This window comes from Pygocentrus nattereri, chromosome 23 (genome assembly GCF_015220715.1).
Source record: "Pygocentrus nattereri isolate fPygNat1 chromosome 23, fPygNat1.pri, whole genome shotgun sequence".
Classification (NCBI taxonomy): Eukaryota; Metazoa; Chordata; class Actinopteri; order Characiformes; family Serrasalmidae; genus Pygocentrus; species Pygocentrus nattereri.
This window is the reverse complement of record NC_051233.1, coordinates 9,599,880-9,622,390: the sequence shown is the minus strand read 5'-3', so window position 1 is coordinate 9,622,390 and position 22,511 is coordinate 9,599,880. Positions and strand designations below refer to the sequence as shown.

At 41.1% G+C, this 22,511-nt stretch overlaps 2 protein-coding genes across 2 annotated transcripts; both read left to right on the top strand.

Annotated features, from left to right (window-relative positions):
* The first annotated feature begins 1,535 nt into the window (after positions 1-1,535).
* On the top strand, positions 1,536-10,199 carry LOC108437658. Its single transcript, XM_017714895.2, has 7 exons — positions 1,536-1,661; positions 5,862-5,971; positions 6,065-6,427; positions 7,454-7,561; positions 7,788-7,820; positions 9,868-9,936; positions 10,045-10,199. The coding sequence occupies exons 1-7, from the start codon at positions 1,654-1,656 to the stop codon at positions 10,158-10,160; spliced, it is 807 nt and encodes a 268-aa protein (XP_017570384.2). The 5' UTR covers positions 1,536-1,653; the 3' UTR covers positions 10,161-10,199.
* LOC108437631 lies at positions 10,199-20,757 on the top strand. Its single transcript, XM_037533669.1, has 7 exons — positions 10,199-10,286; positions 16,376-16,485; positions 16,582-16,944; positions 17,675-17,782; positions 19,886-19,954; positions 20,241-20,309; positions 20,677-20,757. The coding sequence occupies exons 1-7, from the start codon at positions 10,234-10,236 to the stop codon at positions 20,685-20,687; spliced, it is 783 nt and encodes a 260-aa protein (XP_037389566.1). The 5' UTR covers positions 10,199-10,233; the 3' UTR covers positions 20,688-20,757.
* Positions 20,758-22,511: the final 1,754 nt, after the last annotated feature.

The window sequence follows — 22,511 nt, the reverse complement described above, 5'->3', positions numbered from 1 at the left end:
TCCACCAATGATGCCACAGCCATCTGTGGCCAGGAGTCCATTACAGCATTATTGGCCTCTTGTTCTCTCTGGGTGGGTAGGTTGACCCTCCCTCTTCCTCATCACTCTGATCCCTACCCTTTGAAACGGCAGATTCCCAACCAACACAATAACTGTGTATATGTATGTATGTATGTATGTGTATATATATATATATATATATATATATATGTATGTTTATATATATGTATGTTTATGTATATATGTATGACTGTGTGTGTGTGTGTATATATATATATATATATATATATATATATATATCCATCCATCCATTTTCCAAGCCGCTTCTCCGTCAGGGTCGCGGGGGGGTGCTGGAGCCTATCCCAGCAGTCTTCAGGCGAAAGGCACGATACACCCTGGACAGGTCGCCAGTCCATCACAGGGCAGACACACAGACAGTCACTCACACACTCACACCTAGGGGCAATTTAGCATGTCCAATTGGCCTGACTGCATGTCTTTGGACTGTGGGAGGAAACCGGAGAACCCGGAGGAAACCCACGCAGACACGGGGAGAACATGCAAACTCCACAGAGAGAGGACCCCGGTCACCCGGCCGGGGAATCGAACCCAGGCCCCCCTCGCTGTGAGGCGACAGCGCTACCCACCACGCCGCCATGCCGTGTGTGTGTGTGCGTGCGTGCGTGCGTGCGTGCGTGCACGCACACACACACACACACACACAAAAAGTGGGATATTTGGCTTTCGGGTGAAATTTATAGAAAACGTAAAAAGTTCACGCTGCTGTGATGTTATATCATGAAAGTAGGGCATTTAAGTAGAAGCATGCAGTGATTTCCTCATCTCCAACAATTTATTGAAACAAAAGACAACAGTGGTGGGTATATCCCAAAAAAAGGTCTCAATAACTTCATGTGCCCTTGAGCATCAATTACAGCTTTACAACAACGTGTCATGCTGTTCACAAGTCGATTTATTGGCTGCCGAGTCATGGCATCCCACTCTTCTTGAATGGTGGCCCTCAGATCATTGAGCATCTGCACGGCGACTCATCTGATCCCATAGGCACAATGACTGGATTAATGATGTTATTGAGTATTATGGGCTTGTCACTGTACCATTCACAAAGTATAGGGCAGTTCTGTATTGACTAGACACATCTGCCCACACTGTAACACCACCAGCACCTAAGGCTCGTCTGGTGACAACAGTGGCTGATGCATAGCGCTTTCCTTGACGTCTCCAACATTACTGGCGGCCATCATTTCTCCTCAGCATGAATCGACTTTCATCAGTGAGCAGCACTGAGGCCCACTGGTCCCTCGTCCAGCATAAATGCTCCATAGCCCATGCAAGACGATGACGCCGCCTGGTGGTGTGGTCAGGTACCCTTGCAGGTCGCCTAGCACACAGACCATGCTGATGTGACACTTGGGCGCCTCTCACCTCCATTAAACGTGCCTGGAGTTGTGTGGCATGTTCACAATAAAGCAGTCATCAGTGTGGGATATGGGCAAAGGAAATCCACTTCACTGCCTTTCTGTGCCTCTTCCAGTCTCTCTGTATCTCTGTTGCAAACTGATGATGACACTCTGCAACACTCTAAGCACAATGGCTGCTTCCGTCTGAGAACATCCTGTTTGAAGCCTCGCAATGGTGAGGTAATGTTGATCAGTTGTTAGGTGTCGTCTTGGTGTCATGATGTCAAAATGTGAACAGCATAATGAGGAGCACTGTTTAAATATCAATTCTTACTGAACCCGGAAATATATTGGTTGATTCATGGATCAAAAACCTGTTGTGAATTTTGTGGTTAAGCTCCTTCTTAGAGAACAGCAAGTTGTGCAAAAAGTACTGAAACATTGAACAGTTGGACATGTGCATTCAAAAGTTTAGAGAAGGTCACATTAAGTTCACCTATAAAGGCTAGAGTGCATTTTAGGTTCATCCTGAAATTTCACCTGAAAGCCACATATCCCAAATTTTTTGTGAGTAGTGTATATGTGTATGTGTATGTATGTACAACCCCAATTCCAATGAAGTTGGGACGTTTGTGTAAAACATAACTAAAAACCGAATACGGTGATACACTACAAAGACAATATATTTAATGTTCAAACGGATAAACTTTGTTTTTTGCAAATATTCACTCATTTTGAATTTGATGCCTGCAACACATGCCAAAGAAGTTGGGACAGGGGCAACAGAAGACTGGGAAAGTTGAGGAATGCTCAAAAAATAGCATTCCTCAATATTGGAATATTCCACAGGTGAACAGGTTAATTGGAAACAGGTGAGCGTCATGACTCGGTATAAAGGGAGCATCCCTGAAAGGCTCAGTCTTTCACAAGCAAGGATGGGGCGAGGTTCATCACTTTGTGAACAACTGCGTGAGGAAATAGTCCAACAGTTTACAGACATCCCAAGTGTCCCAGAAGCTCTGGGAGTCACCCGCATATTATACGATTATACATAGCGGCTCCCTGATGCCCACAGGCCAGATAAAATCTCCTGGAATCTAGAACGAGCGGCCAAGAACGCACACAAACGCACACGTAGGCGACACAGACTTTTTTTCCCGATCACGAAAAAACTTCCGGGAGACTTGGGATGTCTGAGTTCAAGAGCAACGTTTCTCAACATGCAATTGTGAGGAATTTAGGGATTTCATCATCTACAGTCCATATTATCATCAAAAGATTCAGAGAATCTGGAGAAATCTTTGCAAGTAAGCGGCAAGGCAGAAAACCAACATTGAATGCCCGTGACCTTCGATCCCTCAGGCGTCACTGCATTAAAAACCGACATCATTCTGTAACGGATATTCCCACATGGGCTCAGGAACACTTCAGAAAACCATTTTCAGTGAACACAGTTCGTCGCTCCATCTACAAGTGCAAGTTAAAACTCTGCCATGCAAAGTGAAAGCCATATATCAACAACACCCAGAAACGCTGCTGGCTTCTCTGGGCCCGAGCTCATCTGAGATGGACTGACGCAAAGTGGATAATTGGTCCGACGAGCCCACATTTCAAATTGTTTTTGGAAATCATGGACGTCGTGTCCTCCAGGCCAAAGAGGAAAAGGACTGTCCGGATAGTTATCAGCGCAAAGTTCAAAAGCCAGCGTCTCTGATGGTGTGGGGGTGTGTTAGTGCCCATGGGTAACCTGCACATCTGTGAAGGCACCATTAATGCTGAAAGGTACTTACAGGTTTTGGAGTAATATATGCTGCCATCCAAGCAACGTCTTTTTCAGGGACATCCCTGCTTATTTCAGCAAGACGATGCCAAGCCACATTCTGCACGTGTTACAACAGCGTGGCTTCGTGGTAAAAGAGTGCGGGTACTAGACTGGCCTGCCTGCAGTCCAGTCCTGTCTCCCATTGAAAATGTGTGGCGCATTATGAAGCGCAAAATACGACAACGGAGACCCCGGACTGTTGAGCAACTGAAGTTGTACATCAAGCAAGAATGGGAAAGAATTCCACCTACAAAGCTTCAAGAATTAGTGTCCTCAGTTCCCAAATGCTTATTGAGTGTTGTTAAAAGGAAAGGTGATGTAACACAGTGGTAAACATGCCCCTGTCCCAACTTCTTTGGAATGTGTTGCAGGCATCAAGGCCTGGCTCGCAGTCTCTGCTCTTAATTCATCCCAAAGCTGTTCTATTGGGTTGAGATCAGGACTCTGTGCAGGCCAGTCAAGTTTTTCCCACACCAAACTCGCTCATCTATGTCTTTATGGAACTTGCTTTGTGCATTTGTGCGCAGTCATGTTGGAACGTGAAGGGGCCGTCCCCAAACTGCTCCCACAAAGTTGGGAGTGCGAAATTGTCCAAAATCTCTTGGTGCTGAAGCATTAAGCACCAAGAGGTGCCCCTTTCACTGGAGCTAAGGGGCCGAGTCCAACTCCAGAAAAACAACCTCACACCATAATCCCCCCTCCACTACACTTTACACTTGGCACAAATCAGTCAGACAAGTACCATTCTTCTGGCAACTGCCAAACCCAGACTCATCGATAAGATTGCCAGACGGAGAAGTGAAGAGAACATTTCTCCACTGCTCTAGAGTCCAGTGGCAGCACTTTACACCACTGCGTTCAACGCTGTGCATTGTGCTTGGTGATGTAAGGCTTGGTGCAGCTGCTCGGCCATGGAAACCCATTCCATGAAGGTCTCTTTGCTGTTCTTGAGCTAATCTGAAGGCCACATGAAGTTTGGAGGTCTGTAGTGATTGAGCAAGGTGTTGACCCTACCATCTGAATGTCGCAGCTGAAATCGAGACTCGTCAGACCAAGCAACATTTTTCCAATCTTCTATTGTCCAATTTTGGTGAGCCCAAAAATACTGAGAGCCCAAATACTCAGACCAGCCCGTCTGGCATCAACAACAATGTCACGTTCAAAGTCACCTAAATCCCCTTTCTTCCCCGTTCTGATACTCGGTCTGCACTTCAACAAGTTGTCTTGACCACCTCTACATGCCTAAATGCGTTGAGTTGCGTCGTTGAGTGTTTGCTAGGATGTTCGGACTATAAATATCTGTGGGGGTGTGTGGGAGTGTTCATAGATTGAGAAGAGGTGGTACAGGTCAGTAAATGTTTTGTTTAATGTGTGGAAAATGGGTCGCAGAAAGGGTGATTGCATTTGGGCACCAAAAGCGTATGAAGGAAATAGCTGAATTGCAGGTGCATACAGTCATATGAGTCTACCAGCAGTGGGAAAGTGTGGCTCAAGCAGGAGGGGCTCTGTGCTGTTCTGGGGGTGTTTTAATTCAACAGAAACAGCTTCTTTGTTTGAGGTGACAGTAAATTTGAACCACAGTGCCTACACTGAGGTGCGGGACAACCAGGTTTTACTAGGGAAGGCATCCATAAAGCCTGGACAAACTGTGAAATTCCTTGATGCAAGAGTTGAAAATTGATGTCGCGTGCATACAGAAATGTGTCCAGTCCACGCCAAATCATTTATTCATGCTTGTGGAGAAATAACACACTTTTAAGTGTGTTTTAGCCACAGTTGACTAATTTTTTGACTGGTGAGCTTGTATGTAGGTGTTGTATGTTTCTGTTTAATTTTCTGTTAAATGTAAGTTTTGGAGACCTCTGGTGGAAATGTGTAATTGTCGCAACATGCAGAGGAACGCTTCTTCCCGGAGTAGATGAATCTGATCATTGTTGAAAAAGAAATCAAAGAGAACTCAGTCAAAACTTGGTGAAAGACGTATGGTCTGAGGATTTGAGTCAGTTATCTACTATTGTCATCAAATCTTTCTCGGTTGAATTTGCATTTAAGACCTAAACATTGAGCCAGTCTTTCTTTTTGAGTCTGGTCTATGAAACTCTCGACTCCATGCCTCTGACTTTTAAATTATTTATTTATTTATATTATTTCAGGCTTTACAGACTCACAGCAGCCCACTCAGACTTTTTTCTCCAGACTCAGTGACACTAAAATCTTGCATGCTGTAGATTTAAATGTTTTCCGTTTTTATTTTAACTCTGAAAAATAATTAAATCTACGTTCCTGTTTTCACTGGAAATTTTGCACAGTACTGTGTGTTTCTAGGTTCTTGTGAATTTGTGATTAAAGTTGTTAAATAAAACAGGTGAACCAGAATGACTTTAATCAGCTGTTTGTAAACTGTTTATCACTGTTTATCACATCTGGTTCATTTTCAGATAAACTCACCGAGCATAAAGTGTTAATGTCTTGTATGTCATTCCAGGGTGTGAGAATAAGAGCTTGTACTATTTCTGTCAACCCTCAACTCTGTGGTAACGTGTTTTTGTGCAGTTTGTTATTTTAGCCTTTTTTCAGGAAGTGATGTTAAGAGCAACCTCTCACCATCATTTTCTCAGGCTGTTTTTCAGATACTGCGGTGTGAAGAAGGTGAATCACACAATGGTTCTGCTCTTTGAGCTGAGATTCTTTGGTTTGTGGACGCTTTGGTGGTGCTGTTTGGTTACAGGTGAGCTGAATTCTCATAAACATCTACATTAGCTGTTTCTTCATGATGGTTATGGTGGTTTTGATGGCTGATGGTTTTCATGCTTTCACACAGGATCTACAGGATGTCAAATGCAGTACGTTGGCAGAAGCAGCGTAACCACTGATCTGCAGTCTGATGTTCTGCTGCCATGTAACTTTGAAGCGACCCTCCTCGGATCAAACAAGACGGCAGATATAGTAGCAGTGTGGAGTCAGACGACTATACCAGCAGATAATCTACTGGAGATCAGTCTGCAGGGTGGAGTAATGTTCTGGAATAACAGAGATAAACGTATTAAGACGTTCCCCAAACTCTCAAAATCTGGAAACTTCTCCATCCTCCTCCGTAATGTACAGCAGTCTGATCAGGGTCTCTACCGCTGTGAGCTTCATGAGGGAATCAACTGCCTGATCGCCTATCAGGAGGTGCAGCTTGGTTAGTTTTTTGCATTTTCATTCATGTACACTACATTTATGTCTGACCTTAAAACAGAAAAATAGTTTTGTACTTGTGGCTGAACTCTTTACTACATAGTTTCCATGTGGCAACTACAATGTTTTCATTATTTTTTGTTTAACTACTACATAAAAGTCATTTTTTCCTTTTCCTTTGGTAATCTAAAAATTTTGTGCAAGATTGTATCTGAACAGCCTTCCTGTTTGTCTTATTCACTTCACATACTGAGGCCTGACTGCTGAAAGTCTCTCAATGTGTGCATGAGTAAATATTTATTAACACACATAATACTTGAATGAATCCACTGTAGGTGTTACGGCTTTAATATGACAAAATGTAACCATTGCCATGTCAACAGCATGTGACAATACAGTCCACAGTGCAAATAAGTGTTAATGAATGCAATGTTTAGTGTGTCCACTCTTTATTAAAGGTAAAGTCTTCATTCTTTTTAGTAGATTTACTTTCAGTTTTTCAAAGAAATCTGCAGGGATATTTTTCCCACCTCCACAGTTCAGTCTTAGAAGTTGGTTGCATTTTCTGCTTCTCACCATGCAAGCAATCCCAAACACATTGATGCTAAGGTCTGGACTCTGGGGAGGTCAGTCCATTGTTCTGAGAACACCATAGTAGAGAGCAGTTTCTCCTCTCTCTCAAAGATGAAAGCTTTTAGTGCTGTGTGTCTGATGGGGGCAGTTTTTTTAACTAAAAAACATTAAAAATGCATACATGTTGGTTTTATATGTTATTTTTCATGCATGGGTGACGAATGTGACAGCGTCCTACGGCAGTGTTTGCTCAGTGCATGTATTACAGATTGCACTGTCATTGTCACGTGCTGTTGCCATATGGCAACAAAGTCCTCCTTTCACTTTTTGGTTATATTTTTTATTAATTAATATAAAAAAAAACATGGAAACATTTGAGGTATTTATAATTGGTGCAGTTTTGCATGCATTTAAAGAAAGATTTACTTTCACAACTGAGTGTATCGTTTATCTGCAGGTCTTGCTGCTGTTTCTGAATACCAGAAAACCATCATAGCAGGAGCATCAGGAGGAGCAGTATTACTACTTCTGTTCACAGCATGTGTTTGCTACATAGTGACTAAACGTGAGTATTTTAAAATGGTTTATTATTTCAAATTGCATCAGATATGACTTTCTATCTCTATTTCTGTTTTTTTCAAGCCATATGTCTCAAAGGTAGGAGTGTTCATAAGAGATCAGCCTTAGCAGCATATTGGACTCCATACTGGATTCTCTGGGAGTTCAGTTTAAGACTACATTAAAGGTTAACTGACAACAGAGCTCACTGAAAGTTACTTCATCTGTTGCAGGAAAACACCGACCGAGACAAGACAGGGTTAAAGGTAGGCTGTGTCACAAAGTTGTGAAGATACAACGTGGCAGCACATTTTACTGTTTGTATAAGTGTTGGATTGCTAGTTTATTAGATAAACCTACCTTATAGCTCCACTCATTGGCCACTGTATCAGAAACATGTACGCTACTGGTGCATTTTACATGTTTACAGTATATGACTGGTCATGTCTGGTTTGGATGTCCAAATATGTGTCGGGCTCAGTTTGGGGTTAAATTTCAGGTTTTCAGAGCCGTATCCCACTTTAAGAGATTTCAACCTGCATTATCCCCTGCTTTAGGCCCAATCCCATTTCTTATTTTTACCCCCTGTCACCTTGACGGGGGAGGGGGTGGGGTGGCTTGGGGCATCGCCCACCCCTAATTCTTCAGTGATATGAAGCTGAAGTCAGCTATCACCAGCTTCTTGTTCGAATTTTCCTGTTCCATCTTAAATGGCACAGCATTTACATTCTGGCATTTCAGGCGTCAGAACTGCTAGACTATTTAAGGTGGACCAAGAAATTTAGCCAGTTAGCTAGAGAGACAGTAGCATGCTATTAGCTATTTTTAGTGCTTGTTATAAAGAAAACGCCCATAATACATTGAAATGAAAGTAAACTAAGATGATATATCCATCCATCCATCCATCATCTTCCGCTTCTCTGGGGTTTGGGTCGCGGGGGCAGCATCTTAAGCAATGAGGCCCAGACCTCCCTATCCCCAGCCACTTCTACTAGCTCTCCGGGGGGATTCCGAGGTGCTCCCAGGCCAGCTGGGCAATATAGTCATGCCAGCATGTCCTGGGTCTTCCCCGGGGTCTCCTCCCTGGTGGACTTGCCTGTGACACCTCACGAGGGAGGCGTCCAGGAGGCATCCTAACCAGATGCCCGAACCACCTCAACTGAGAAGATGATATAATGGTTATCATAATTTTCTTAATTCAGACAGACAGTTGTGGGTTTCTAAGGTCGCTCGCATAGCCATCTTGGCAGTTTTTCTTTTTTCTCATAACACTTTGTTTGGAATGAGTCTCTGAAAAACCTTTATTTGGAGCGCCATGTTGCCCTAACACTTTGCCCTACCCCTCTATCTCAACAAAAAATTGGGTCACCCTAACCCTAGATCTGAATGTCACTATCCTTTCAAAGTGGGCTAGCTGTAAGGGGCTGCTATAACGCGTTGGGGTCTGAGATGCTGTACTGATTCCACTCACTCCTGTCTCTTTGTGGATCGATCATTTTGATGCCCTCTTTGAATGGCGCAAAGATGTAACCCCAGATAGCCATGTAGACAACCCTGCCTGTGAGTCTCCTTCAACAAAACAGACAGGCAGTTTCTGTCTGGCTCTTTATTCTAGATAAACACTGTTTCCTCACAGCTGTTCAGCTGTTTCAGCTGTTTCTTTTACTATAATAGGCTGGTGCTGATAGTTGAGGAGAAACCGGGAGACTGAAGGTGGCCCAACAGGTTTTAGTGTGTAAAAATGCCAGGAACCCATCCCAGCACAACACAGATGAGCTATATTGGTGTCATTGCTGTGCTGAAAATGGTCCACCACCTACACGTCTGCACAGTGGTGGTCCCCTTTCTCTGAAAAACATGGTAGTGGGTAAATTGAGTCTGTAAACAAAGTGTTTACTGACCACTTTATTAGGTACATTCTGTCTACACTCATTGTCATTTTGATCAGGTCAACAAACCATAAAGTTAGAGAATGATCCATGAGCCAAGTAATACCTGCTTTGTGGTGGTCCTTTGAATGTCTTGACCACTGAGGAACGGGGTAAGGGGGGGGGGTCTAACAAAGTATGCAGAAACACAGATGGACAGTCTGTAATTGTAGAACTAAAATGTACCTGTATTATGAGTGAAGCTGAAAAAATGGACAATGAGCATAGAAACAATGCAGGTATAGACAACAAAGTTGCAACTCAGGATAGGTAACCTAAAGTAAAATGTGCTGTCAAATTAATCAATACATTATAAGACATCCTGGACTAATACTGTAATATAAATTAAACATGGTTGATTTGTATGTGTTGTCTTTCCCTCCAGGATTTACACTTACTAACCCAGTGTATGATTCTGTCAAACATACACAAAAGGATGGCCAAAGCAGACACGGTAAATATCCACGCTTCAACAATCAAATGTTGTTGTATTTCTTTATAGAAAATCTGCTCAGTGTTTCATAGTTTTCTGTTTATTACAAATAAGTGTTTCCCCTTTCAGAAGGTCCACGTCTTACCACAGTCTACGCCAGTGTTGGGTTCGCAGAGACCAGCACAGAGAAGGTGATATATGAGGAAATCGGCGTTAGAGCATCAGAACATAATCCAGACATCTAATGGATGAGCTCAGCTACTTTGATGTGCACCAACTTGTATGATCTTTATGGAAGAGCATTGCCAATAGGAAGGAATGTTCTGTAGCAGCAAGTTCACCATGCCCAGTGCCAAGCAACTGCTGAAAAGGTATGAAGCCCAGGGCTGTGGAGCAGTGGATTGGATTGGAATAGGTTTGTTTAAAGTATATCTTGGAGAAAACATGGAATGTCTTATATACTTCAAATATCTGCGTTTAAAAAACGGCCCATGTTAGCTTAACGTTAAATACTACTAGAATCCCATAAGGCTGCTAACAGAAATTAGGCTTCGAGAGAAGTGCAGAAGAGGTTTTTTAATTTGGTTTGTTTGTTTGTTTGTTTTTACTAGTTTGACTGAGTTTGCATTTTCATGACTTGAATTTAAGGTCTAGATCTGATATTCATGTTTTCTGGCTGTGTGTCTGCTGTATATTACGAATGAAATGTTTTCTTATTAAATACTTTGAAAGTTTGTTCAACAAAATAAAAGTTGTCACACACATTTGGAAGAGCAGAAAATCCTCCAAATAAAGTATGTGATCTTTGGTAACAAGGACTCGTATATCAATGCTAAAATTTATCAACAAAGCAGTCTTATATATCGCTGTTGTCTGTAAAATCTAATCCTTCATTCAACCCAGGGAGCTCAGTAGACATCAACCACTAAATCCAGAATGTTGTCATGTTGAAATGCTTCAGTTTATCACCCTGCAGATACTCTACCATCTCTGGACCGGCACTCTTAAAGATGAAGCATTATTCTGAACCTTTTTGAAAAGGTTCTTTATAGAGCCATGAACAATGATGAAGAATGTATTACGGATGGTTCCATATAGAACCTTTTACAAAGGAAAATGTAGTTGTGTGTTAGTGGTGAATGAGCTTTAGGCCTGGTGCTTATTTAATAAAAGTTAAATGAATGAAAGCTAAAATATTATGCATCGTGCTTTATGCTGCACTACTACAGGCAGATTTAATGACAATGCTTTTAATATTTATTTTAATCAGTTTGGACTCCAACATACACTTGTAGTATCACAAGAGATTGCATGATAATGACTGTGGCTGGAATACTAGGTGGCTTCTCTTTTAAGCTGGCAGGCCTGACTAGATGTCACTGAACTCAAACTTCTTAGTTTAGTCAAAAGTTCTCCTCACACTGTAATATGTAGCTCCCATCAGGCATTTTCTCCTCCCAGGTTCCCAGGTATTGAAGTCTCTCACATCACTGGGATTCAAACTCATAGTCTCCAGATGTTCCGGTGAATCCTTAGTCTGTTGCAGCACTCAAGTGCCTTAAGTTATGCAGATTTCTGTGTCCATTAATGTTTCATACACTACAAACACATTTGAACTGAAAGGTAGAATGTAGTAATGCGCAGCAAGTGTCTAATTCACTCTGACATCAGGAGATCATGAGTTTGAACCCCAGTGATGCAACAACCTTCCATAATTGGGAGCCCAAGAGGAGAAGGTGTGTGGTGGGACTACGTGATGGAAAGAGCTCAAAGAGAAATGAAGCCAAAAGCAGTTTGTTTTCCTAACTGAGATACAGTAGTAAAAATGTGAGTAAGGAGAACATCTGACTAAACTATGTGGTTTGAGTTGGATGAACTTTAGTACAACAACTTAAAAGCTGTGTAATCAGTTAGTTTTTTATGGTAGAGGCTCTCCTAAAAATGACCTTTGGTACCAGGTTAACTGTGAGTTTGGAATAGTTATTGGATTTAATTTCTGATAAACAGGATTTGCGTTATTGTGGTACACACTGTGGAGTAGTTGAGGTCATTGTTAAAGTGGGAGTGAGTGTGAAGGTAGGTTGATGCCAAAAAAACTACTAGAGTGCGTCTGCACTTGTCATGAGAATAACACCCTGCAGCTATGATGGAGCACACACTTCCTTTGGTTAACACCTTTTTGCTAGCATGTGGATGTAGGTAAGTGTAGTGTGCCAGTATCAGTATTATTTTTGTGACTGACATCAAACAAGATGTGCAGTGCTTATCGTGTGGACGAAGTTTATAATAATTCTGTTGATAATAAAGTCGCATTGCACTACTGTCTCTATAAAAACCAGAGTTTACCATAATATTTGACACAAATAGCCTAATAAGTCTTAAGGATTATGTCAATTTGTTTCAGCACAGTTTCTGTTGGTCATCATCTAGTCCTTCAAACTCCAGCAGTGCTGCTGTGTCTGATCCACTCGCACCAGGGCAAGGCACACTAATACAGCACCACCAGGTCAGTGTCACTACAGAGCTGAGAATGATCCACCACCCAAAAAGTATCTGCTCTGTGTCGGTCCAAGAAAATGCTGCTTGTATATTGGTGGTGAATAAGTATTAGACCTAGTGCTGAAAGATTTGTGGGAGCTCATTACACAGATATACAGGACAGCAATGACATGCTGGTCTTGCTCCACCAAATGCCAGGTTACTGCACCTTGAGGAGAAAATGAAGATAGTTGAGCAGAGCATCACTGCTGCTGTCATTCTCCATAATGCTGGTCTTGACACAGTGAGCCCTGACGAGTTCTGTCCAGCTAAAGAGGACGATTCCAAACTCTGCTCTGGCACACCCATGGCAAGAGTGACTATGGACATCCTGAGTACCTTCCCCACTACTGATGTCAGGAATCACTACTTCCTTGTGGCCATGGACTATTTCACAAAGTAGCCCGAGGCGCATGTGGTCCCAGATTAGAGTGTGGGCACAATGGTGGATTGGCTAGTTGAGGAGTTCTTTACTGATCTAGAGTACCAAAGAAGCTCCACAGTGACCAGGGACACAATTCGGCAGTCATGGCCGAGGTCTGTAACCTGCTCTGATTGCTCTTTTTGTCTGTACACAATCAAGACTTGAAATTACCCGTGCATCCCATGATGTTGAAATGCAATGTTTGTACTGTTTGTCTCTTAAGTAGCCAATTACAAAAAGTTGAGACTAATCAATAAAGTGGATCAGTGCTCCACCTTTCTGAAAGTTAAACTTCATCCTCCTGTCATTTCTTTTGGGAGTTTGAGATGCCATGTTGAAGGGAGCTACCAGTCTACTTGAAGAATCCCATGGTTATTTCCGGACTGAAATCTATTTCGACATATTCAGCAGAATTTTGAGAAATATGGACAAGTTATTAATAACTTTCAGCAGATGTGTTTCTCCCTAGAGGCATTTTGAGGAAGCTCTTGGTTCCCTCTTATGTTTTTAAATGGCTGAAGAATATGCCCTCTCGCTCCCACCCAACAGAAACAAAGCAAACAAAAAAACAACTCCAGACTTCTGTTTGATGCAGCAAGAAGGTTGCACTTTTCTTTTTTTGCTTAGTAACTTTTGACCATGTTTAAAGTGTAGTACCTGTAATCTGTTTTTCAAGCTTGTGCAGAGGTTTGGAATATTTGGTTTTGTTCACATTTTGCAATCACCATTTGGAAAATTTGGATGTTTTCAGGCTTTTTTTGACACATCACTTGATGTTTGCGCTAATCTATGGTACACATTTCACAGTTGTATCACTGTAACACTGCCCATCTGCATTTCAGGCAAAGTATTCTGTAATGCAACACTAAGACAAAGTGTGTGTGAGTGAGCAAATATTCGTTATAGGAGCCTATGAATGACGCACAGGTGTGGCTTATTAGTATTTCAGTGAAGCTGATCTCAGAAACACTTCATGATTGGTGGAAGGTATCACGTAATCTCCAGATGGATTCTAAGAGTTGGAGCCCACATGAGCAGAACCAGAGAGTGGCATGACAGCACCCACTGATAAGTCAACTGATAAGTCACATCATTTATCTTTTTCAAAATCTTAAATGAACCAATACATTTAGGACTGAGCTTTTTACACCCTTCTGCCAACGTCAAGTTGCTGGTTGAAAACCAAAGGCTGATAAGAGGGGTTGTCACTTTGATGTTGGTCTGCCGTAGTCTTTTGATGCTTCCCAATGAGTCTTTTCTCAAACCTCCTCATTGCGCCTCAACCACTGCAGGAGCAGCTGATGTAATTGCTGTCCATGGTGCGAGAGGAGGGTAAGAACGTAAAACACACTGATATGGTGGGGCTCATCAGAGAGTTTTGGGAAATCTCAGCCCATAGAAGGAACTGGAAACAGTCTAATGGAATATTGGGACAATATATTCTAAAAAATTTCCCAAGTTCTTGGTTCACTCACTCACACTGACCATTAGACTGGGCATAGTAGCCTGAAGTAACATTACCAGTCACTCTAAATACATGGTCGAAGAGGGCTTCTGCAGTTTGAAATGTAGTAGATATGGCAATAAAGGTCACAAAGAACTACGGGAAACTATACTGTTTAGCAAATCATGAGAAATATAGTTCTTTCACTAAAGAAGGTATTAGCCAGTAACTGCCTCAAACTTGCAGTGATCCATGACAATCCCATTGGCGCCAATAGCACATCCCAGGAAGGAAGTGGTTTGGAGATGGAACTTGTATTTCTCTCCTTTAGCAAATTGTTCTGTCCCAGGTGTTTGTGCACCTGATGAACATGTTTGAAATCAGGAGTTTTTTTCAAAATGTCTTTGATACAGGCAATAGCAAAGTGTCCTATCATATCCGAATAGCATTTCTAGATACTCGTAGTGCCCTGACAGATGACAAAGGCAGTTTTCCATCTCCCTATTTAACCAAGTTATATAAGCACTGTGCAAGTCTAACCTGGTGAAAATGTTCGCTTAACACAATTGTAAGGCCATAGGGTTCAAAGGGCCTCCTTGAGCCTCAGGTAAGAAGACGCCTTAAGAACTCACTTTCATGTCAGCACATTGCACCAAACTCTACTGCCACTCTCTGATCTCCAGTCTTCAGCTTTATGCTCGGGTATTCTTCGGCAGTGAAAGTTTTTCTTTTGAGCCTTTTTTTATTATAGCTGTCAATAAGAACAGTATGTGAGGTTAATTTAGTCAACTATTACAAAGGACTCTGGGTTTAGAATTGTTGGCCTCACTCTTAAGATGTTTAAGACATTTTACCTTAAAGGGAGGTTTATATATATTTTTTTATTTTCCTAATGAACTGTAACCATAATGAATTGATGCCATAGCCACCTGTGGCTGGATGTCTAAAAAAAGCATTGGTTGGGTGAGATGACCATTAAAAATTTGACTAGTAATCGTTAATAAAGTAAAGTAGGTTGTCGAAATGTAAACACAGTCATCCGGTGTTTTGATGTGAAATGGTGCACAAAGGAGAAACCTACAGACTCTTCAGTTTGCTTTACAGTGGAAAATCTTTCCCTGCAGATTTCTTTGAAAAAATGAAAGCAGGTCTCCTGAAAAGAATGGAAGCTGTAATAAAGGTAAAGGGTGGACACACTATATATTGAAACAATAAATATTTGAGCGCTGATGTTTATGTGTAATTTTCTGTTAAATGTATGTTTTGGAGACCTCTCTGGTGGAAATGTGTAATTGAAGCAAAGAATACTGTAAAGTTGGCTGTGCTTTGGACTTCTTCTCTGAGCTCTGAGCAGATGTGTGTTGTAAGAAAATTCCAAACTTCCTCTGTGTCGTCTGAGGATGTGAGTGAATTGTCTACTGTTGTCGCCATATCTTCATCAGGATAATGTTGATTTTGCATTTAAGACTTAAGCATCGTCCTGGACCTTCTTTTTGAGTCTCTTTTTGAGAAACCCCGGCCCGGACGCCTCTGACTTTTTTTTTACTTACTGGGTTATTACCTCAGGCTTTACAGGGTGACAGCAGCCCATGCACACCATGTTTTCATGTTTTTTCCTCCTGAATCAACAATGCTACATCTTTCAATTTCAAATAAAAATTCTTACATAGTGCAGCTGTTTTTGTCCTGAAAATGAATAACTTGTACTTTGCTGTTTTGACTGGAAATGATATAAATGAAAGGTGGACTTTTGCACAGTACTGTGTGTTTCTTGGTCCAAGTGAATTTGTGATTAAAGTCATTAAATAAAAGTTTTGAACCAGAATGACTTTAATCAGCTGTTTGTAAACTGTTTATCACTGTTTATCACATCTAGTGACTTTTCAGATAAACTCACTGAGAATAAAGTGTTAATTCCAGGTTAATGTCATGCACTATTTTTGTAAATCCCCGACTCTGAAGGACAGCTTCTGGGTATCTGTGGTTTGTTAGTTTGAGTTTTTTTCAGGAAGTGATGTTAAGAGCAGTCTCTCACCATCACTGCATTTTCTCAGGCTGTTTTTCAGATACTGCAGTGTTAAGCAGGTGAATCACACAATGGTTCTGCCCACTGAGCTGAGATTCTTTGGTCTGTGGACGCTTTGGTGGTGCTGTTTGGTTACAGGTGAGTTGAATTCTCATAAACATCTACATTAGCTGTTTCTTAATTGTGGTTGTGGTAGTTTTGATGGCTGATGATGGTTTTCATGCTTTCACACAGGATCTAGAGGATGTCAAATGCAGTACGTTGGCAGAAGCAACAAAACCACTGATCTGCAGTCTGATGTTCTGCTGCCATGTAACTTTGAAGTGACCCTCCTCGGATCAAACAAGACTGCAGATATAGCAGCAGTGTGGAGTCAGACGACTATACCAGCAGATAATCTAGTGGAGATCAGTCTGCAGGATGGAGTAATGTTCTGGAATAACAGAGATAAACGTATAAAGACGTTCACCAAGCTCTCAGAATCTGGAAACTTCTCCATCCTCCTCTGTAATGTACAGCAGTCTGATCTGGGTCTCTACCGCTGTGAGCTTCATGAGGGAATCAACTGCATGATCGCCTATCAGGAGGTGCAGCTTGGTTAGTTTTTGTATGTCCATTCATGTACATTATAGAAAAATGGTTAGATATTTGTATTTTACTACATAGTGTTTCCATATGGCAACAGTTACTTTCTTTTCATTTTTTTGCCTAACTACAATAGAAAAGTCCATTTAAACATTCATTTCCTTTGGTAAACTATAGGCTTTATGTGTAAAACTGTGCTTTTATCTGAACAGCCTTCCTGTGTGTCTTTTTACTTCCCATAGTGAGGCCTGACGGCTGAAGGTCTCTCAAAGTGTGTGTATACATACATTATTCATATTCATATATATGCATAATAGATTAGTCCACTTTAGGTGTTACGGTGTTAAATGATGAAACATAACTGTTGCCATATGTTAACAGCATGTGACAATACAAACTTGTTAATGTTAATGAACACTGTCTTTGAACACATTGGTCACATATAAATATATACACTATATATCCAACAGTATTCCCTCACCCATCCAAATCATCCAAATTTCTTTCGCAGTTAACCTCCTCTGTGAGATCTTAGGTAGGGTACATGCTGGCGATACATACCCAAACTTATCAAGATACTTTTTTCATACCTACTCTAAAAAAACGTGCGTATATGGTGGTTTTGACTGTTATTTTTCACGCATGAATGATGAATGTGACAATGTTCTGTAGCAGTCTCCACCTGTTGTATTTACTGCAGATTGCAGTTCCATTCTCAACTGAGTAGATCATTTATCTGCAGGTCTTGCTGCTGTTTCTGAATATCAGAAATATGTCATAGCAGGAGGATCAGGAGGAGCAGTAGCACTACTTCTATCCACAGCATGTGTTTGCTGCATAGCGAGTAAACGTGAGTCTTTGACCACAGTTTATTATTTCAAATTGCATCAGATATGACTTTCTATCTCTATTTCTATCTTCTATCTGTGTCTCTCTTTTGTTCTTTTTTGAAGCCATATGTGTCAAAGGTAGGAGTGTTAATAAGAGTCTTAGCAGCTAAAATGTCTCAAAATGTCCTACTACTGACATGTTTTCCCTGTTGAAAAAAACAGCTTAGACCAGCATGACTTTAAGCTGCTTTATGCTTGTCTGGTGCTGCTTTAGCTGGCCACCCATTATGGTCAGTGTGTCAGCATCCAAAATACAACATATGCTGGTTTCTCCAGCAGTTCAGTTTCAAACTGCATTGTGAAGGTTAACTGACAACAGAGCTCTCACTGAAAGTTAATTTGGGCGCTGCAGGAAGACATTGTATGAGGCAAGAGGGTGTTCGAGGTTGGCTATGCGCTTTGCAAAATTGTGACGATACATCTTTGCAGAACAAGCATTATATTTCTAGTTTATTAGGTAAACCTACCTTTTAGCTACACTCATTGGCCACTTTACCAGAAACATCTACCATACTAGTGCACTTTATATGTTTACAGTTATTGACTGTAGCACATCTGTTGTGTTACAATTTCTCAGCCCCCCTTTACCCCTTCCATCAGTGGAAAGGACCCACCACAAGACCACTTCTCAGCATACTAATGAGGTGACATGGCAGTGTGTGTTAAGAAAACTGATGTGTGAAGTGTGGTTAGAAACTGGCCACTGATGAAGGGCTAGCATAAGCTGTGCATGAATAAAGGCGTTATAGTAGAGCTTAAAATATTTTCCAGTCTCTACTGGACCCAACCGATCACGTCTTGTTTGGATGTCCATTTTCAGATGTGTGTTGGCCTCGGTTCAGGGTCAGATTTCAGGGTTGGGCTGTCACAGCCCACTTCCCACTTTAAAGGTGCCATAGAGTGGAACTGTATTTACATTGACATAGTTGAAAAACAAGATCTTACATATTGTAAACCTCAAACGCGGTTGTCTCCTCCTGCAAATGCAAACCCCACACTTGCAATAGAGGATGTTAAAATGGGCTAACTGCAAAAATGGTTATGTGATAGTCTTAAATCATTAATATTTACACCCCCAAATTTAACACACACCGGCCCACATTCTAGCCCAACAGGTATTGTGAAGAATGAAACAACAGCAACAGCAGTGAAAATAGCATAGTATGTGAAAAAATGTACTGTTCTAGGCTGTAAAGAGGCTGTTGGCACTTTCATACCTTTCCCAATAAGCCTAACTGTCAACAGGCATGGTCGATGTTCATCTTTAAAGGAGGCTGAAGTTGGCATCTTATTTCCTAGCTTCATAATCCACTTTCATCCACTTTAATTGATATGCTCCAGAATGTGACACCTGTGGCACCATTTGATTGAACGGACAATTCGCAAAACAAGCTGGTAAATAGGAAGCCAACTACAGTTTCTCAAACCATTTGACAGTATTGAGCAGCTTCATTTAGAGTTTGACACTGAAGACACTAAAGAGAGCATGAGTTCCAACTTTATTAGCATCAATAAAGTTGCAACTTGCAAATTGTAGCCAAGCCGTGCGACTTTATCCACTTTTTGACAGTTAAATCCAGATCATTTTGAACTGAAAGTTTCATAGTGAGCTGATAACTTTAGCTACTAGCAAGCTCCAAGTAACTATCAAAGCTATCTAATTTGCTTCATTACTTCGTACAGAACAGAGCTAAAAGGTGTTCATATAAAATCTGTTGCTGTCTCTCAATATGAGAGCAAAGAATATCAATGCCAATAAAGCAAGCATTTAGGCTGATACATCGGAATAAAAAGCCAAAACTTACTGGTATATTATTAAAACTGAAGAATGCATTGATGAGCTTAGCAATAGCAAACAATCTGGTAGACCACAGAACAGATGAACTCCGTCATGCAGCCACATTGATATGTTAACATAGTCTGTGATGCCTCTGGAGCTGTAAGTGCACACATTGGTATAGGCAACCTGGAGTGAAATTTGGTGTAGAATTTGTTGGATTAATGAATAAAATCATTAGACATCCTGAACTAAAGATAATATATATGCCATATTTTTATTTTAGGACCTGCAACTGATTTCTCGGTGTACACCACTGTCAGCTACACAGTGCTGGACAACTATTACAGAGATGGTAAATTAACAGTGCTTTTCTGTTTACTGATGATGAGTGGATGTTACATTTCATATATTTTATGTTTGTATGTGTATATATATATATATATATATAATATAATTTTATATATATATAATATATATATATTATACATAAAATAACAGAAGGTTTATATATATAGGTTTATATATATATATATAATATATATATATAATATATATAATAATATATATTATAGATTAATTAATAAAATCATAAGACATCCTGAACTAAAGATAATATATATGCCATATTTTTATTTTAGGACCTGCAACTGATTACTCGGTGTACACCACTGTCAGCTACACAGTGCTGGACAACTATTACAGAGATGGTAAATTAACAGTGCTTTTCTGTTTACTGATGATGAGTGGATGCTACATTTCATATATTTTATGTTTGTATGTGTATATATATATAAAATTTTATATATAATATATATATATTATACATAAAATAACAGAAGGTTTATATATATATATATATATATATATATATATATATACATATAAATAACCTTCTGTTATTTAATGATTATCTGTTATTAATTAATTAATTGTTTAAAATAACAGAAGGTTATATATATATATATATATATATATATATATATATATATATATATATATATATATATATACATACATATAAATAACCTTCTGTTATTTTCTATTCATTCTAAATAAACTTTTCTTCCTCATCAGGAATGGCCTGATCTATATCACTACTGGCAGATTGGAAGAGGAGACGTGATGAAATCTCTGGTGTTTTTTTTTTTTTTTTTTTTTTTTAAACCTGTCATGTCTGGCCATTTTTGCAATCGGAATGGTAATCCGAATGTACTGATGTACCAAACATATTTGTTTTCACAAGAAAAAGCTCTATAGGTTACTAAAGCCTATTCTTGTTAAAGTTTTTATTTTATTTGTTTGGCCAGACCTGACAGGCAATAAAAAAGAGGACAGGAAAGAAAGAGAAGAAGGGAGGAGAGAGAAAAAAAAAAAATAATAATAATAATTATAAATCATAATAATGATAATTAAGTAAATAAATAAATAGAAAAAAAAATAATAATAATAATAAAAAAAGAGAGAAAAAACAAATAAAATAAGTAAAGTAAACAGACAACTAAATAAAAATAAATAGATAAATAAGTAAGTTAAAAAAAAAAAAAAAAGGGAGGGGAAAAAAACAATTATACAGATATACATACATATACATATTCACATATACATATACATATATACACCCAGACATAATTCTACTATTTGCTGCTACATACATACACATGTTTACATATCTATACATATGCCTCTATACATATACACCCACCCACCACACACAATTCTACTGTTTGCAGCAATGTGTATATGTGTGTATATGCGTTCACGTGTCATGTGTCATGGAATGTGCTCAGCAATGAGGGCAAGAAGCCGCAACCATGCCCCCGTGGTCCAGAGACAGATAGGGAAGGACCCGGGGGACCCGGACCATCCACAGCCCATTAGGAACTCAGGAGACCTGAGGCCACATGCTCCGACGGCCACCGCGTGCACGCCCCAGAGGACGAAGAATGGAGGCCCCAGACAGAGCGCCCACAGACAAAGGGCAAGTGACCGGAGAGCCAGAGGCAATGAGCAGCCCACCCCCCCGGCAGGCCAACATCCCCAGCATGAGCTGAGCATGCGGCCCCCGAGGGCCCAGGCGCCCGAGACCGGCCGACCCCCGGCAGGACCCCCCCCCCATGCCAGAAAGGCCCAAACCACCCTCAGGACACAACCGCCAAGGGAGCAGGGCAGGGACCACGCCAAGATGTCTAGCCATGCACCCAGGGACCCACAGGGCACCCATACCCCGGGGGGGGGGCGGAGTCGGCAAGCAGCGGGGAGCGGTGGGGAGGGGTAACTCCTGCCCACCACCATGTACCACAGATGTCCAGGCTCAGCAAGTCATAGACCCAGGCCCAGCTGTCCACACACACATGTTCACATGCACCCAGACACACCCACACCCACACCCACACTCGCACACACCAGTCACCCACTCATGCATACACACGGAACATACATGGACTCACAGTATCGGCGGGCGGACACCAGCAAGGGTCAGCGGTAACCCAGGGAGGCAGCCACCCCGGCCCCGAATGACCGGCCGGTCTCCCCACCAGGCAGGGTGCACCAAACCGGGGTGTGAGAGGACCTGCCCACCCCCCCCCCCCCCCCCCCCCACCCCCACACACTCAATATGTGTGTGAAATGAAAAGAATGTGTGTGAGCTACAGTGCAATTAAAATTGGAGGGACAGAGGCAATGTAGTACTGAATAACAGCACACTGCCACGCTGCCCCCCAAGGCCCTCAATGTCTAATGTGTAAATAAAATTGAGGGGCAGGTAGCAGTGAGCAGATAAGTGAGGTCACATCAGCAGCGCCACCCACCATCCACTGAGTGACACCTGCCCCCCAAAGCCCTGTGTGTACTGTACTGTGTCATGAAATGTGCTTCACTGGTGTTGAGATCAGAGTGTGAATCTTAAATCT

Bases quoted from the DNA above. Each gene is read 5' to 3' on its own strand.
- LOC108437658 (XM_017714895.2), top strand. The intron at 6,428-7,453 runs GTTAGTTTTTTG...GTTTATCTGCAG, and splicing joins CTATCAGGAGGTGCAGCTTG to GTCTTGCTGCTGTTTCTGAA. The intron at 7,562-7,787 runs GTGAGTATTTTA...CATCTGTTGCAG, and splicing joins TTGCTACATAGTGACTAAAC to GAAAACACCGACCGAGACAA.
- LOC108437631 (XM_037533669.1), top strand. From the start codon at position 10,234: ATGTTCTGTAGCAGCAAGTTCACCATGCCCAGTGCCAAGCAACTGCTG. The intron at 10,287-16,375 runs GTATGAAGCCCA...GCATTTTCTCAG, and splicing joins GCCAAGCAACTGCTGAAAAG to GCTGTTTTTCAGATACTGCA. The intron at 16,945-17,674 runs GTTAGTTTTTGT...ATTTATCTGCAG, and splicing joins CTATCAGGAGGTGCAGCTTG to GTCTTGCTGCTGTTTCTGAA.